The sequence below is a fragment of the Centropristis striata genome, chromosome 9 (assembly GCF_030273125.1).
Source record: "Centropristis striata isolate RG_2023a ecotype Rhode Island chromosome 9, C.striata_1.0, whole genome shotgun sequence".
Classification (NCBI taxonomy): Eukaryota; Metazoa; Chordata; class Actinopteri; order Perciformes; family Serranidae; genus Centropristis; species Centropristis striata.
Window position 1 is genome coordinate 4284877 of NC_081525.1, and position 17915 is coordinate 4302791.

General features: G+C 34.3%; 1 protein-coding gene across 3 annotated transcripts in view; it reads right to left on the bottom strand.

Annotated features, from left to right (window-relative positions):
- Positions 1 to 17869, bottom strand: part of il23r (interleukin 23 receptor) — a 30620-nt gene extending 12751 nt beyond the window's left edge. For 2 of the 3 annotated variants that reach the window (XM_059341074.1, XM_059341072.1), the window contains exons 1-14: positions 17137 to 17869; positions 15123 to 15153; positions 14901 to 15011; positions 13239 to 13368; positions 11152 to 11327; positions 10894 to 11017; positions 10317 to 10483; positions 8494 to 8630; positions 7411 to 7600; positions 7228 to 7310; positions 5135 to 5339; positions 4119 to 4295; positions 3224 to 3322; positions 2216 to 2371 (exon numbers count right to left, since the gene is read on the bottom strand). In XM_059341074.1, coding sequence (XP_059197057.1) covers positions 2216 to 2371; positions 3224 to 3322; positions 4119 to 4295; positions 5135 to 5339; positions 7228 to 7310; positions 7411 to 7600; positions 8494 to 8630; positions 10317 to 10483; positions 10894 to 11017; positions 11152 to 11327; positions 13239 to 13368; positions 14901 to 14961 — 1705 coding nt within the window. In that variant the 5' untranslated portion in view covers positions 14962 to 15011; positions 15123 to 15153; positions 17137 to 17869. The remainder of the gene's footprint in view (positions 1 to 2215; positions 2372 to 3223; positions 3323 to 4118; positions 4296 to 5134; positions 5340 to 7227; positions 7311 to 7410; positions 7601 to 8493; positions 8631 to 10316; positions 10484 to 10893; positions 11018 to 11151; positions 11328 to 13238; positions 13369 to 14900; positions 15012 to 15122; positions 15154 to 17136) is intronic. The other variant, XM_059341073.1, reaches the window with a different exon arrangement.
- Between the last annotated feature and the right edge of the window lie 46 nt (positions 17870 to 17915).

A 17915-nucleotide genomic window follows, 5' to 3' on the forward strand; every position in this document is an offset into this window, starting at 1 on the left:
TCTCACCGGTGAACATCAGCATTTCTCAGTCAAACAGAAATGTTGAAAACTTTTGATAAATAATTGGCACAACGAGAGCTTTATAGGACAAAAAAAAAAACAATCATATGTTTCTTAATCAGTGATGTAACATCTGTTATCCTCAACTGGTGCGATTTCTTATATTGAAAGTTTCAATAAATACCCTAATTACAAAAGAATAAAACAAGAAAGCAGCAGTTGGCTGTGTGACTTTCACCACATTACTGGAAGTGAGAGGTTTCTACCCTGCTGATGCTCTGAGGCTTTGTGGGAGGGGAGAATCACTGGAATGCTGGCTGCACACTTTCCATTATGCATGCACAGAAAACGCACACTACTGCATATAGAATTACCGACGTGTGTGCATGCATATGCTAAACAGCTTGAGCCTGACCGAGGTAAAGTACATACGACATATGGTTAAAGGAGCACCACAAAGAGAAGTCCTCTTCATGTGCAAGAACAGGAAACGCCTCATAGCAACGACATGTTTCCTCCAAACCTTCACATCAAATGACTCACATTCACTGGCATCTAAGAAAAAAGTTGCAGTCTGAATACAGGATCATTTCCTGCTGCCACCCAAATACAACAGAGCTGGAGTTTTTATTTATTAGTGGCACCATTAGCAGTTAAACTGTCAAATTGTTTCTTGATAACCGATGCAGGGTTCGTACACTTTAGCAGTGGTCAAATTCAAGCATTTTTCAAGGACTTTCATGGTCAATTTTCAAGCTTTTCCAGTATCTTACACCTATCAAATTGCATGTTTAAATGAGTACTTACCATAAAAGAGGGAGATTTTACTGAACCATACCAACAGCGATGGAATTACACTTTTAGGAGGAACGTTTTTTTTGTAATTTTTTTGTAATTTTGTGTCTTTTTAAAATTATTTTGTGTCTTTTTCTAATAATTGTGTGTCTTTTTTAATAATTTTGTGTCTTTTTTTGGTCATTTTGTTTCTTTTTTTAAAGTAATTTAAGGTGTTTTTCTGTCATTTTGTGTCTTTTTTGGTAATTCTGTGTCTTTTTTGGTCTTTTTGTGTCTTTTTTTAAATTTTGTGTCTTTTTTTGGTAATGTTGTGTCTTTTTTAAATTATTTTGTGTCGTTTTTTAATAATTCTGTGTCTTTTTAAAAAAAATTGTTTCTTTTTTAAAGTGATTTAGGGTGTTTTTCTGTCATTTTGTCTTTTTTGGCAATTCTGTGTATTTCTTGGTGTTTTTGTGTCTTTTTTTTGTAATTTTTGTGCAATATATAAAATATATATAAAAGTCAAGTTGAATTTCTCTGATTAATAAAAATAAATAAAATGAAATTTATGTTTACAACACTTTTACAAGTGCTCACAAGTGTCACAAATATTTGATAGATAAATTGTGTCTCCACATGCTATACATGTGGAACTATTTGCATTTTTACAACCTCTCCTGTCCTCTCCCCTCTGCTCTGTGTAAACAGATTTTCAGTGAATATTTGTCACGTGACTGTTAGTCTCAGCAGAATCAATCGTGTCTTCACAGTGTCGCTGAAAATCCTAAAATGTAATGTTTTTAACAGGATCTGGTTATTCCAAATGGTTTATTTTTGGCAAATTTTTAAAAGTGATTTCGACAGAAATATGACAACTTTAAGCTTTGTTCTGGTTACTTTTTCTAACAGAAGGACTGTCTGAAGTTCAAATTTGCAGAATGCCTGTTTTTTACAGTTGCAGTTGTTGAATTTTTTTTCATGTTTGCTAGAAAAGATGTACTTAAACGGTTCACTTTTTACAAAAATAGTCTCAGATTTTTTATTTACTGACAAAAAAAATTGAAATTTTCTGAGTTGATCACAATTGGTGAATTTAAATGGATTCTAAAGGATAAAGAAATAATTTCTCTTGGTCGATGTGACTGTTCCTTTTAAGTCTCTACTGACTAAGTCTCTAACTTCAGTGTTGTGATGCTGTATTTGTATGTAATTGTATTTAATTGTTTATGTTAACTGTGTTAAAACGTTGTAACTAGTCACTTTTTATGCTGCTTTCTTGGCCAGGTCTCTTTTGGAAAAGAGATTTTTTAATCTCAACGAGACTTTTACCTGGTTAAATAAAGGATATATATATGTATTATCAACTAATATTTTGTCGTATTCACACAAATAAGACACACAAACACAAACACACACATGAGGAAACAGTGCAGCTGCTCACCACTAAGCTGTGTGCCTCTGGAGTCGAGCGTCTGGAGGTAGACGGTGTAGTTTGTGATGAATCCTCTCCGCTGGTCGACAGGCAGCTCGTCCCACTCGATCCAGACCCGTCTGGCCTCGTGGACCAGAACTGACACCCGGGGACCAGAAACCGGCTCTGAAACACGTTCAGAGAGACAGAAAGAGGATGATGACTGATGAAGATCGAGTATTTAAAGGGTGTATAACATGTTGTCTGAATCTTTAATATAGGTTAAATACTTAAAATTAAAATTAACCCTCTATGGTACGGTGTTGCCCCATTTTTGGCCTGTCAAATTTCTACAATGCATGTTTTTGAGTGATGCGATACTTTAAAAAAGAGGGAAGAGTATAGGGAACCAATAGCAATGCTTTAATTTGTCACATGACCTCCAGGAGGCCATATTGAAACACTATTTTGCAGACTTTTCCCATTTTGCACCACAAAAAAATCTCAAAACTTAATTTTCTGGCCCTTTTCCATCTGGAAAAAAAATATTCCTACGGAGGAATAGGAGAGAAACCTTAATTACTGATAGTTTCATACACTTAGACTGTTGAAGACATTCATTTCAATGGGCTGTGGTTAAAAAAGTTCCTTTTATAATGTTTTTAAATTTGAAATATTATGTATTGTTTCCTGTTGAAGCTACTGAATCTTTTACACATGTTTATTAAATAAATTATGTTAAAATTTATTTTTAAAAACTCCCCCTCTCTCCTTGTCCTCTCTCCTCCTCCTCCTCCTCCTCCTCTCTCCTTGTCTTTTTCACTTGTCCACCGTTATGGTACAATGTTGCTACGGGCAACAAACCTCAAAAACTTCCAAAAATAAAATATATAAAATTTCTTCAGATTATGTTTATTTATTCTATTTTAAGACAAAAAAACACTTTTTTTCCTAACTGGCATCATCATGCGTACCATAGAGGGTTAAAGATGTTTTCATCTTTCATTTTTTAAATGGAGTGTTTTGTATGACTCTCACTCTTCTCCTGGGCGTAGAGCAGAGTGTGTGATGGAGCGCTGACTCCTCTGGTGGTCACAGCAAACACAGACACGTTGTACCTCACACCTGCAGCCAGACCTGAAACACACAGGAAGCATCATTCACACACATTACTACTGGACTACATGACAAACAGACAATGTCACGATGTGAAAAATCACCTGAAACATCCACATGACAGTTAGGAGTTTTATATAGTCCTCCTCTTCACATTTAATGTTGTGATCTGCTACTCTGTAACGGTTTGTAGCAGTGGTGGAATGTAACTAAGTATATTTACTCAAATACTGTAAATACACTTTTGAGGTACATGTACTTTACTTGAGTATTTCTATTTAATGTAAGCAACGAGACACAACATTGTTCCTCCTGCAGTAACACTTTATAACTCCTCTTCCTCTGTTAGAGCCTCTATTACTGAACTGAACTAAATCTACTGTCACTTTCTGCACTGAGCACCTGTTCAACACTCCAAATACTGGAACAAATACTTCACATCATATGGGTTAATATTAAACGTATTGATATTATATATCATATTTATACAATATTATTGTCCTTTTGCACATTCTGCTTATTTACATATTCTTATACTCTTAGTATATTATCTATTGTATGTATGTGTGTAAATATATATAAATATAGATCTTATCTTATATCTTATATATTTAAAGTCCTCAGCAGTTGCTGTAAAAATATATAAAAGCACAAATTAGTGTAATTCACCAACTTGCCACAAGAGGCCACTGCTGCATCTGAGTTGAAGACATTTCTGAATGTTTTGTGCAACAATATGGATAAAACATGTTGTTTTGTTTATTGCTTTTACACTGTGTGTGTGTGTGTGTGTGTGTGTGTGTGTGTGTGTGTGTACCTGTGATCAAAGTGCTGTTCTGATCTTTAGCTACTTTCTGCCACTGCAGCTCTCCTGAAGGAACACTGGTCCACTCCACCACGTAGTGCAGCGGTTCTCCTCTAGTTGTTGACCAGGACACAAACACACCACCGCCATCAGCTGCTGCCAACGCTCCCAACACAGCTCCAACATCACCTGAACACATATCAGTTATTAACATTGTTGGGGCTATTTTATTTTACAGCTTAACCCTTTGATGCACAACATGGCCTAAAGCAGACCTGGGCATCAGGCGGCCCGGGGGCCAGTCCGGCCCGCATGAGGCTACCCAGAAGAAATCATTACAACCACAATGCTTTTATTTTGAAGGTGCACAGAAATGCGAATGATAAAAAACACCGTCTTTTTTTCTGTCATTTTACGTCTTGTTTTGGTCAATTTGTGTCCTTTTTGGTTATTTTGTGTGTTTTTGGTCAATTTGTGTCTATTTTTTTGTCATTTAAATAAAAAAAAATATCTTAAATAAAAATTAATTTGACTCTGGTTTCACTTAAACACACTCATACAACCAAGTGCTTTAGAAATATTCTACATCAATATTATTTTTTCATTTCATAGTTTATTTTTTTTAATCAACACCAGTCCTCATCATAAATATCAAATATTATATTCATTTATTTTCTGAATTTTAATCCTGTAAGTTATTTTTATGTATTACTATTTTTGTTTAATTTAAAAATGATGACTATACTGTATGTACTAACTATATCGATATATGTCTAATTCCATATCACATTTGAAAAAATATCAATATATTTTTTATATCGATATATCGCCCAGGCCTAATCGGTTGTTATAAAAAAGTAAAAGATATTTAAAGAATACTTGGACTATTCAATCATAAAAATGAATTGATTTAAAAAGATAGAACAAAGAAACACACATGAGCATGAAATAACATGAGAAATGAATGTTGTGCATCAAAGGGTTAAACACGTTCCCCAGGTTTTATCTCCTCGTCTAATATTTTGTACCTGAGTTTCTGAGCGGCACGTCAGCCGGTGGAGACGTCCCGTACAAGGTTACAGCACTGATGCTTAGTGTCCGGATGTCTGCTGGTACCTGAACTACACACCGGCTCAAAGCAGCACCACAGGAGAACTCTTCCTGTTTCTGGTTATTTCCCATAAAGACCTTGTACTGTTGCACCGCACCGCTGTGATCCTCTGGAGACAGAGGCTGGAGGAGGGAAACAGGGACGGGAAAATGATTTAACCTCAATGAGTTATTTTTCCACTTCATACCTAAATGAACTGTAGTGTAAACCACAACCAACATATTTACATAAATAAAAAGAAGTTTGTAAATTAAATTCCCAGTGCAGCCAAACAAATTTACTGACTTGAAGCTGACTCAATAAAGGACCCAAAAACATCTCTCCTCCTTTCATCACCTGAATTTACTGCTGGGAAATTTATTATCTGTCAGGATTGGAGCTCGGAACAACGTAGAAAATTCTGACATTCGTGTAGACCTTGAACGCACCATTAGCTGCCGGACTCTCTATGTCATGGGTCTCAAACTCGCGGCCCGCGGGCCAATTGTGGCCCTCGTGATGATATTTTGTGGCCCCCACCTTGATATGAAAGTTTAATGTGAGTTTTATATGAATGGCACTTTACAGTGTTGTGTGTGGAAGGTCCCTTTAATTACTTTTTTTGGTAATTTTGTGTCTTTTTAAAATAATTTTGTGTCCTTTTTAGTAATTTTGTGCATTTTTTTGGTCATACTGTGTATTTTTTGGGTAATTTTGTGTCTTTTTAAAATAATTTTGTGTCTTTTTTTGGTCATTTTGTTTCTTTTTTGGGTAATTTAGTGTCTTTTTTAAGACCCAATGGTCCATAAACTTGCATATGGGCAAAAATAAAAAACAACTAAAACTGGTGTTCCTCTTTCTCATTCAATAATGTACTAAGTTTATTAATTTAATATTATCTTATTTAGTGTACTCTTTATTTAAAGTCCTCAGTAGTTACTGTAAAAATATATAAAAGCACAAATTAGTGTAATTCACCAACTTGCCACAAGAGGCCACTGCTGCATCTGAGTAGAAGACATTTCTGAATGTTTTGTGCAACGTTATTGATAAAACGTGTTTTGTGTTTTTTTGTTTATTGCTTTTTTATATTTCATTTATCCCTATGTTTTTATCTTATTAATATTTGTCTTACCATCAATTTTTATCTGCTTTTTATTCTAGTATTTTATTGGAATTTATTATCATAATTAGTTATTCTTGTTTTGTCTTTTTATCTAATTTAGTAATCTTGTTTATTTTATCTTTGTTTTTTCACTTGGTTTCATATAATTACTATTACTTTTTTTAAACATTTATTAATGTATGCATTTAAATCATTTTTTGATTTGTTGTTGTAGTAAAATTTTACTTTATTTAATTGTATCTGTTATTTTTCTGTAGTTTTATCCATCTTTTTTATTTTTATTTTCAAACCCAATTGCGGCCCTCGTGACGATATTTTGTGGCCCCCACCTTGATATGAAAGTTTAATGTGAGTTTTATATAAATGGTACTTTACCGTTTTGTCAATTTTTTGTCTTTTTTTGGTAATTTTGTGTCTTTTGAAAAAAAGTAATTTAGGTCTTTTTCTGTTATTTTTTGTTTTTTTCTGTTCTTTTGTGTCTTTTTTTTAGTAATTTTGTGTCTTTTTTTGGTCATTTTGATACTGCCTCCAGTGGCCTCCAGGTAATTCTGCTATAGATAGATACAGTATAGTCAGATAGCAAGAGAAATACAGTAATAATTTCAAGCATTTAGCACTTTATCCAAAACCTTGAAAATACGTTTAAATTCAAGCATTTTCAAGGATTTGAAGCACCCGTATGAACCCTGTAACCTGTACAAAAGGTGCTTTAGAAATAAAGATTATCTGAGTGATTGAGTGACTATGTTTTTTTGGTCCAGTTCAACAAGTCACTGCCAAGAGGAAGTAAATGTTATCGTTCAGATATCCGTGCAGTGGCAATCTCTTCATCTAGCAACTCCTTCTAAGAAAATGCAAAGTCATCACATTGAATCCAGAGATAGTGAAAAGTGATGAGTCATTACCTTCCATAAAACCGTCACCGCCCGCCGCCCGTCGGCCCCCAGCACGCCAAACTTCCTCCACACATGCAGCTGCTCCGATGGACCTGCAGATAAGTTGTGGGTTTAGTTTGAGTGACGACAAACTCTCACATGATCACACTCAGATAGCGTCTGCTGCATGATAAGCTAGAACTGTGAGCTCGCCTCTTCCAGGACTTCTCCCCGCCACAGACGTGCTCCACCTGCTGCAGGTCGACCTCCACCCGGGCGTTGCGCTACGTGGTGGTCCTGATGGCGAGCTGCATGTTCTCATCTGGAACTCATAACCAGTCAGAGGCCTCAGTCCGCCCACGTGGATCAGACCGCCTCCGACTTCTGTTCCCTCTCCGCTTTCCTAGAAAACACCAAGACATTACGCAAACATGTGAAAACAACTGATTAACTCTAAGCCAGGGGTCTCAAACTAGCGGCCCGCGGGCCAATTGTGGCCCTCATGATGATATTTTGTGGCCCCCACCTTGATATGAAAGTTTAATGTGAGTTTTATATGAATGGCACTTTACTGTGTTGTGTGTGGAAGGTCCCTTTAATTACTTTTTTTTGGTCATTTTGTGTCTTTTTTGGTCATTTTGTGTCTTTTTTAAGTAATTTAGTTTTTTTCTGTCATTTTGTGTCTTTTTAAAAATAATTTTGTGTCTTTTTTAAATAATTTTGTGTCTTTTTTTGGTCATTTTGTTTCTTTTTTAAGTAATTTAGTTTTTTTTCTGTCATTTTGTGTGTTTTTTGGCCATTTTGTGTCTTTTTAAGTAATTTAGTGTTTTCAGTCATTTTGTCTTTTTTTGGTCATTTTGTGTATTTTTTTTTTTTTAGTAATTTTGTGTCTTTTTTAAGTAATTAGGTCTTTTCCGTCATTTTGTCTTTTTTTAAGTCATTTTGTGTCTTTTTTTTTTAGTAATTTTGTGTCTTTTTTTGGTAATTTTGTGTCTTTTTGTGTCTTTTTTTAGTCCTTTTTTTATTTAATTATTTAATTTTAAAAAAGACACAGAATTATTAAAAAAGACACAAAATTACCAAAAAAAGACACAGAATTATTAAAAAAGACACAAAATAATTAAAAAAAGACACAAAAAGGTGGGGGCCACAAAATATCGTCATGAGTCATCGTCAATATTTCAAGCCTGTTTTTCTTGTAGTTTTCATGATTCTGGCTTAGAGATAATGAAAACACAAAACTCAGTGTCTCATAAAATGCTGCAAATAACCAAACAGCTGATAACATCAGTTTACCCAGGAGCCGTTTTCTGAGCGGAGCCTGACGTCTGCTGTGAGAGTCTCCGAGGGTTCAGAGGTTCTCCAGAGCAACACGGCACCTCTGGAGTTATTCCCAAACTCTATCCGCAGGATGTGAGGGGTCTCCGGTATCACTGCAGAACATAGAAGAAGAAGAAGAAGAAGAAGAAGAACATAGAAGAATAAGAAGAACATAGAAGAAGAAGAAGAAGAACATAGAAGAAGAAGAACATAGAAGAAAAAGAAGAAGAAGAACATAGAAGAAGAAGAAGAAGAAGAAGAAGATAGAAGAAGAAGAAGAAGAAGAAGAAGAACATAGAAGAACATAAAAGAAGAAGAAGAAGAAGAAGAACATAGAAGAACATAGAAGAACATAGAAGAAGAAGAACATAGAAGAAAAAGAAGAAGAAGAACATAGAAGAAGAAGAAGAAGAATAAGAAGATAGAAGAAGAAGAAGAAGAAGAAGAAGAACATAGAAGAATAAGAAGATAGAAGAAGAAGAAGAAGAAGAAGAAGAAGAAGAACATAGAAGAAGAAGAACATAGAAGAAGAAGAAGAAGAAGAAGAACATAGAAGAAGAAGAACATAGAAGAAGAAGAAGAAGAACATAGAAGAAGAAGAAGAAGAAGAAGAACATAGAAGAAGAAGAAGAAGAAGAAGAAGAAGAAGAAGAAGAAGAAGAAGAAGAAGAAGCGAACACACAAGTTGATTATCCAGTGTGATGAACCCAAATAACTCAAATTAATTCAGCAATGACTCAAAAAGCAGCAATAGTTGTCACAACTTACAAAAAACGTTGACTGAAAAAGTGACAAAAGTGGGCAGAGGCAGCCAGAAGATTGTTGACTTCAGTGAGATTTTAGACAAACAAGAACAAGAAACAAGAAATACGTTTGCTAATAGACAGAGCCGGCCCAAGGCAAAAGCTAACTAAGTGACTGCTTAGGGCCCCGTAGCCACTAGGGGCCCCCAAGAGCAATTAAAAAATATATTTATTATTCCTTTCAGATTTAGACAAGATTGAGCAGGAGATCAGAGGGCCACTGCCTGTTAAGGAGAACTTTTATTTCCCCAAAAGGCATGATAGCCGAAGTTACCATTATCACTATAACTATAGACAGTTAGTCAATGGGGAAGAGTCAAGCGGAGCTGGTTGACTTATTCAAGAAGTAAAGATGTTATATGATATATATAAATATTTCTAAGTGATTTTATTTGTTGTTGCACTTTATTGTTGTTGTTGCACTACAATTTATTTTCGCACATTGCTGTTGCAGTTTTTTTGAAGCCAAAAATAATAAACCAGATGACACTTTTACTAAAATATATATAATATAGTTTTTTAATATAATGTTTTACCATTTGGAACGATGTGTAAATCAACCCTAGCTCGCTCTTCTAGTTGAATGTGCTACATTTTGAGATTAAAAACCATATTATGTGACACCCTGGACATCATTCATTCATTAGTACTATTTATGTAATAAACTGGGCTACCCCCATAAATGTGTGAAGACATATCAGGCTGACAATAGGATAACGTCAACAACACTGCTAGAGCCACAATGAGTTTATAGAAGGTGTGTGAATGATCAACAATCAATATTATTGGCAGAAATAGAGGGCCCCAAAGATGAATTCTGCTTCGGGCCCCATGGAGGCTTGGGCCGGCTCTGGTAAAAGAGACAGTTGACAGGATGACTCACCTCTACAGAAACTACCGAAGAATTTTGATAAAAGAACTAAGGTGGAAACATGTAGAGTAGGTGCACATACAGATTGATACAGATCAGAGTGTTAAAGACAGATAAGAGCTCACTGATGTCTCTGACACGCAGCAGGAACGGATCGGACCGCGACGCTCCCAGCTCGTTGTGTGCAGAAACAACCAACCAGTATTTAGTGTTTTCATCGATCATTGCTCTCGGTACGGTGATTTCTCCAGCTTTCTGGATCCGTTTCAACAGTATCTGGCTCCCGTTGTCTCTGAAAGTAAAATGTGTTAAAAAAAAAGGTTTCCTGGGGGAAAAGGACATTTAGTTCTGCTGCTCCTTTTTCATGGAACCAGCTGCAAAATGCGCTAAAACTTAAGGAGCTGGTTTCTCTAAACATGTTCAAATCCTTACTTCATGATGTTGAAGCTGGCTCTTCTGTCTGTACATGCTGTGTTTGATGATGTTCTGACTGTGACTCTATTTTTATGTTCTCTGTTGTTTTTAAATGATTGTCTGTAACTAACTGTGCTGCTGCCTGTCTTGGCCAGGACTCTTTTGTAAAAGAGATTTTTAATCTCAATAAGACTTTCCTGGTTAAATAAAGGTTAATAAAATAAAAAAAATGAAAGCATTCACTTAAGAGAGAAAAAAAATAGAAAATAGTGGAAAATAGCAGCACACCTTGTGAGTGAAACGCTGTAGGAGGTGTTGATGTGAGTTTTCTGTCCGCTCTCACACGAGCAGTCGATAACATCTGAGCTCCTCGAGGTTTCACAGTTGATGTTTTCTGGTTTATCTGGAGGGACTTCAATAGAAAACACAATGGAAAAACCTTGAAAACACATTAAAAATCAAGAGTTTTCACGTATTTCCTGCAGCCGTGGGTCGTCTGTTTTTAATTCACACAGTCTGAACTAAAGGTAACTGTTCTTTACTTACAGCCGCCTCGTAGGTTCACTCCGTTGACGACCTCAGATATCTGATGTCTCATTCGCTTGCAGATGACTTTAGATCGAGGCATCTGGACGTTGTTCAGACTGAGTTTCATCGTGGTGCAGTTGACTCTCTTGGCAGAATACGCAGGCTTATCGTTCAGCTCCAGGGACAGCTCGTAACTGGAAAACAGGAACAAACATCTTTACTGCAATCTGAATATTTTTGTTACATATCTGAATAGGAAAGACAACTAGAAAATGTCTTGACCCTTTATCAGGCGTAGAACTATATTTGGTCACTTCAGCTGATATCTAAAATGAGTAATAAATGAGTAATAAATAAAATAATATTTTGAGAAAAAAGTTGCAAATTTACTAGATTGAAGTGGCAAATCTGCACGAAAAAAGTTGCAGATTTACAAGAAAAAAGTGGAAAAAAAGCAACTTTTTTCTTGCAGATTCACCACTTTAATCTCATAAACTTTTTTCTCAAAATATTACCCCCCTCCCCCAGGTCCGTATGTTTTTTTTTTTTTTTACACATTCTGGCTGTATGTAATATCCTCCAATATTCTCTAGGGTTGAAATTTGGAATTTGCAAGTATTTCAATGAGTGACATATTAAGGGTTAGGAAAGTTTGAGTGTGGTTGACTCTCTTCCATACATTATTAGATTACAATTTTGACCTGTTTTCAAAATGGAAAAGAGGAAGAAGTCATGTAAGATGTGTTTGTCCGTGTGTGTGTGTGTGTGTGTGTGTGTGTGTGTGCTGTGCTTTGGTAGCCAAGCAACCAGGGCCAGGTGGCGTCCACCAATCAGAGCAGAGCAATCAACTGAAGTCAACTGCAGCTGTGAAAGTTGACAGGAAAACAGCTAAAAAGTATCTCTACAACAGAAAGCATTTTTGGCAAAACCATAATTCCTATCAGTGATCCGACTTTGAGCATCCTGAGTTCTTCCTGAACGTCTACATATGTGTTTGGTGAAGAAAAATTAGGAAATTGGCCCACGGGCCAACTGCAGCCCTCGTGATGATATTTTGTGGCCCCCACCTTGATATGAAAGTGTAATGTGAGTTTTATATGAATGGCACTTTAGCGTGTTGTGTGTGGTAGGTCCCTTTAATTACTATTTTTTGGTAATTTTGTGTCTTTTTTAAATAATTTTGTGTCTTTTTTTAAATGATTTTGTGTCTTTTTTAAATAATTTTGTGTCTTTTTTAATAATTATGCATCTTTTTTTAATATTTCTGTGTCTTTTTTTGGTAATTTTTGTGTCTTTTTAAAATAATTTTGTGTCTTTTTAAAATAATTTTAATTAAGTAAATTAATTTTTTTTAAGTATATCTTTATTAGTAATTATGTTTCACAACTTATTCACATATACAACATTTTCTCTTTTTTTTTGTTTAAACAATATGTTGTAATATATTTGTTTAAACATAATGTTGTGTCTTTTTTAGTAATTTTGTCTCTTTTTTTGGTCATTTTGATACTGCCTCCAGCGGTCCCCAGGTAATTTGAGTTTGAGACCCCTGTTTAAGAGCGATCAGAAGAAACTGGTACCTCTGCTTTCCTCCAGAAACTTTCCCGCCTTTTTACCATGGCGGTCTATGAGGCTGTGGGTGCTGTTGGTGGATCATCTGTGGTCCTACGCCAAAACTATAACTCTGACAGCTTTACCAGAGGATTGTGAGGGAGAAGACCAATTTTCCTACGTTTCTATGTATAAATTATTTCTGAAGAGTGGCATTTGGGGCCTCAATCGCAATTTCCAAATTTATTTTTTAACAAATTTTTCTCCCCCTCTGAACTCCAGGGATGATGTTATCCACTCTAGCCTCTCCATAGGGTGACATTGGAGGGATTTTTGGCGGGTTTTTGCCGAATAATTTGAAAACCCTTAGAAAAGTCATAGCACACTTGTCATGGGCGAGCCGGTCGATTTGATAGCTTTTTAGTGTATGTGAGACCAAAACACGTAAGAATAAGAATACGCCCGGTGAATAACATATAATGTGCTTTTTCAAGCACACTCAGTAAGTCATTTTGTATCCTACAATATATCTATCCTCTTTCTACCACTCGTACCTCCTTTGGCATTCTGGGATGTGGCAGTACACGGTCAGGTTTGAGCCGATGAGGAAGACTGGAGCTGGTTTCACCGTCACGTCTCCGAGTGGGATGAAGAGCTGACAGTCAGCAGGAAGCAGAGGAGGACCTGTCCAGAAAAAAACACACACAGAGATTTTTAATCCTCTGGAGTCAGTGAAAGCATGGGCGCATTACTTCTTCATGACGTCACAACATAAAAAACGTGGTAATTCTGTGTCTTTTTTTGGTAATTTTGTGTCTTCAGTACTGTATGTTCAGTATCAGTCCATGTCTGACCTGTTAAAAAAGACTGAATAAAAATAAAATAAAAAGCTAAACAGTATTGCATGATGAGCCCATCAGTCCATTTAAATGATTACTAACAAATAAATAAATAAATAAATAAATAAAAATACTGTATGTTCTGTATAGTCAATTGCTGATCATTTAAATATTTATATTAAAAAAATAAAATAAAATAGATTAATAAGTTGCAAAAAAGTTTGTGTATGTTGATTTTCAGTCAATAGGTGAGCATTTAAATAAATAATACATAAAAATGAAATAAATAACTGAATAGTACTGTATGTTCAGTATTAGTTAGTTGCTGACCATTTAAATATTAAAATAAAGAAAAATAAAATAGATGCATAAAAAGTTGTGTATGTCCAATTTCAGTCAATAGCTGAGCATTTAAATAAATAATATATAAAAATGAAATAAATAACTAAATAAATAGTACTGTATGTTCAGTATTAGTCAGTTGCTGACCAGTTAAATAAAGTCTTAATAAACATTTTTTTTAAATAAATAAAAAGTACTGTATGGTCGGGATCAGTCAATTGCATACATTTTAATAAATAATAAATAAAAATAAAATAAATAGCTTAACAGTGTTGCATGATGAGCCAATCAGTCCATTTAAATGATAAATAACAAAAAAATTAAATGAATAAATAAATGAATAAAAGATACTGCGGGAAAATAAAATAGATAAATAAAAATTTGTGTATGTTCAATTTCAGTCAATAGGTGAGCATTTAAATAAATAATATATTAAAAAAATTTAAAAAATAAAGGTACTGTATGTTCGGGATCAGTCAATTGCATACATTTAAAAAAATAAATAAATAAATAAAATAAATAGCTTACTATTGCTGCAGGATGAGCACCAGTCCATTTAAATGATAAAATAAAAATAAAACAAATAAATACACAGAACTATATGTTCATTAACAGTTAATTCCTGACCATTAAAATAAAGAATAAATAAAAATAAAATAAATTTGAATCTGAATTACCACAAAAATCACTTTCTGAATAATATAGTCTATGAAAAAAAAGGTTTTAATATCAGAAAACATATTCACTGATACTGATTGTTGTGATATTGCCCTGCAGTAAACATGTTTAAATCCAAGATGTTTACAATAGTACATGCAAAGAAATGTCTGAGAAAAAGAAGGTGTTATTTATCTGATAGAAAACAAAGAGAAACACTTTCTACTCTTCACCACTGTGGTCGGAGCTGCGAAGGCAAAGGTTGGAGCTGTAAACCACAGCAGCTACCAAACTGAGACACTGTTTTCTCAGGTATCTGAGACAGAAACAGGCTAATAGTGATACTTTGATCAGATAAATAGAAACAGTTATACTCACGCCGGATGGAAAAACAGAGAAGTATAATAAATAATCTCCAACAGGTCGAGGCGGGATTCATCTCAGCTCATCTTCTTCATCTCTCAGAACCCACTCAGTGTGACTCAGCAGCTGTCAACAACACATTTCTGCTTATTAATCACCAAATTATTATTATTATACTATTTTTATCAACCACCTGAAGGGAATTTCCCGCATATGAAGGGACTCTTTGAAACTCACCTCAGCCATCTCTGTACAGGAGACATTTGGGCTGAAGTGAGAAAATGTTTTAATGAACATTAACACAAAAAGTAAACATTTAAATTCCAGAAAAAGTGACATAATACACATAAAGTTAGTTATAAATACACATATAGAGGTGGAAAAAGTATTCAGAACATTTACTACAGTAAAAGTATTAAAAAACCACACTGTGAGATTACTCCACAACAAAAAATTACAAAAGTATCAAAAGTAAAATAACTTTTTATGCAGAATAGTGCACTCGTGTGTATATATATATATATATATATATATATATATATATAAGTAAGTAAGGAAGTTGTTGTATATGAGTTACGATCTCAATATGCTTTGTAATATGGACTTTATAAGGTGGTAGTTATGTAGGAACAGACCATATTCATTAAGTGTTATTAAGGGAGGGGAGATTAATAATTCTTGTGGTTCTACCACCTTTTAAAGTCCATATTATAAAGCATATTAAGATCATAACTCATATACAACAACTTCCTTACTTACTGCTAAAAAGCGATAATTCTGAAGTTATTGAGGGAAAACTCTTAGTTAATGTCTTACTGGTTGTATAAATTTACCTCTAAAGTTCAAGACAAAACGACCACAAAAAACAATAACACAAAATACACAAAATGACTAAAAAAAAGACACGAAAAGACACAAAATGACTAAAAAAAGACAAAATGACCAAAAAAAGATACAAAATGACCAAAAAAAGGACACAAAATGACTAAAAAAAGACACAACAAAATACACAAAATGACTAAAAAAAAGACACAAAATGACCACAAAAACACACAAAATAACTAAAAAGACACAACAAAATACACAAAATGACTAAAAAAAAGACAAAAAGACACAAAAAGACACAAAATGACCACAAAAACACACACAAAATGACTAAAAAAAGACAGGATCACACACAATCACAAGATCACATTTATGTTGGTTTTTCTTTGTTTCTTTTTGGTTCAAAATGTTGATCCAGAATAATAAATCAATACATTTTTTTTAACTGGTGTATACAGGCAGGATGAAAAGGATTCAACAATGGACATGACCCAAGACTCCATAGATTTAATAAGTACTTAATAATGACTAATTAAGAGCCAATATGTTACTAATTTGCATGCAAATAAGCAACTAATTAATGTTGAATACCTGTACCTTAATATAAAGTGTTACCATGCATTTATGTAAACAGCATTTTACTGTTGCAGAGGTAGGGCTCATTTTAACTACTCAATATACTTAATGTGGTTTAATTCATAAACATGCATAATCATTTTAAATATCATCATGTGTTTTTTTTATGTTAAATCCTGATCTTAAAAGCAAATAAAGCTTTCAGCTAACTGTAGTGGAGTAAAACGTACAATATTTGTCCCTTAAATGTAGCAAAGTAGGATTATAAAGTTACATAAAATGGAAATGTACTTAATTAAATACAACCTTGCTGCATTTTCACACAAAGTTGTCACGCAATTTCAACTTTGTGAAAAATAAAAGTAAGGTTGATGAGTCAAAAATGTACTTGCTGTCTTTTATATTTGTATTTATTTTAATTTTTTTAAGGGACTAAGGATGCAAACTAGCAGCTTTACTATAATCCGGCATATTTACAAAGATATTTTTCAATAATTAACATCATTAATGTGCACTGTCCCACAAAATGACTAAAAAAAGACACAAAATGACTAAAAAAAGACACAAATAGACAAAAAATGACTGAAAAAAGACACAAAATGACTGAAAAAAGACACAAAATGACAAAAAAGACACAAAATGACTGAAAAAAGACACAAAATGACTAAAAAAAGACACAAAATGACAAAAAAGACACAAAATGACCAAAAGACACAAAATTACTAAAAGAAGATGCTGCATGACCATGCAATACGTCAAATTAGGAGGTTTCATTTGATGAGACAAAAAAAGCATGTAATCTGGTAGTTTTCTACAGTTTCACCAGTAGATATGTTGAGGTAAAGCTCACCGTGTCCTGTCGCTGCGTGCCCTTTTTGATGCTTTTCTAACAAGATACAGTCCCACACGTTTGCTTTGTGACGCTCGTCTGACTGTAATGATCTCTGTTGCGCAAATGAAACATCTTAAAAGAGGACGGTGACCTAGTTTGGTGGTATTTTGTCAAACGCTAGAAACTTTGAACGTTAGAACCCAGTAGCTGGGTGCCCTACTTCAGAACCACAAAAGGTTCAAAGTCACTGTGCTGAGAAGCTGCTCTCATTAAACCTGCTGCTGTTTGCACATAATCAAGAGATCAACCCAAAATATAACACATTTTTTTTTAACTTTGAGTAAAGACGCTGACCACTGTAACCTCATTATGTGTGTGTTTCCATTCGTCGTGACTCTTCTGGAGGTTTTTACAGTAACTTAAAATGTGCTGATGAACAATATCATCAAAAACATTTAAGATTAAAATCTCTGTCTTCTCTGAAAAGACAATAAATATACTACGATCTGTCTCTAAAGTAGTTAGGATGATGAAATAAACTTACACTTTTAGTCTGAATGACGTCACTTCACAGTTAAAAACCCAAACATCTGTTGTTATTTGGCTGGTGTCGTGTGTTCTGAGTCCCTCAGAGTGTCGACTGAGACTTTCTCAAGCTCTCTCTGGCTCTTTTATGATTTCCTTTAGCGTTATTATTCATCTCCAACATCAAAAGCTTTACTGGGAAAAACCCAGAAGTGAGACAACGTGTGCCTTCTTATAAATAGATATATATAGATAGATTTTATAGATAAAAG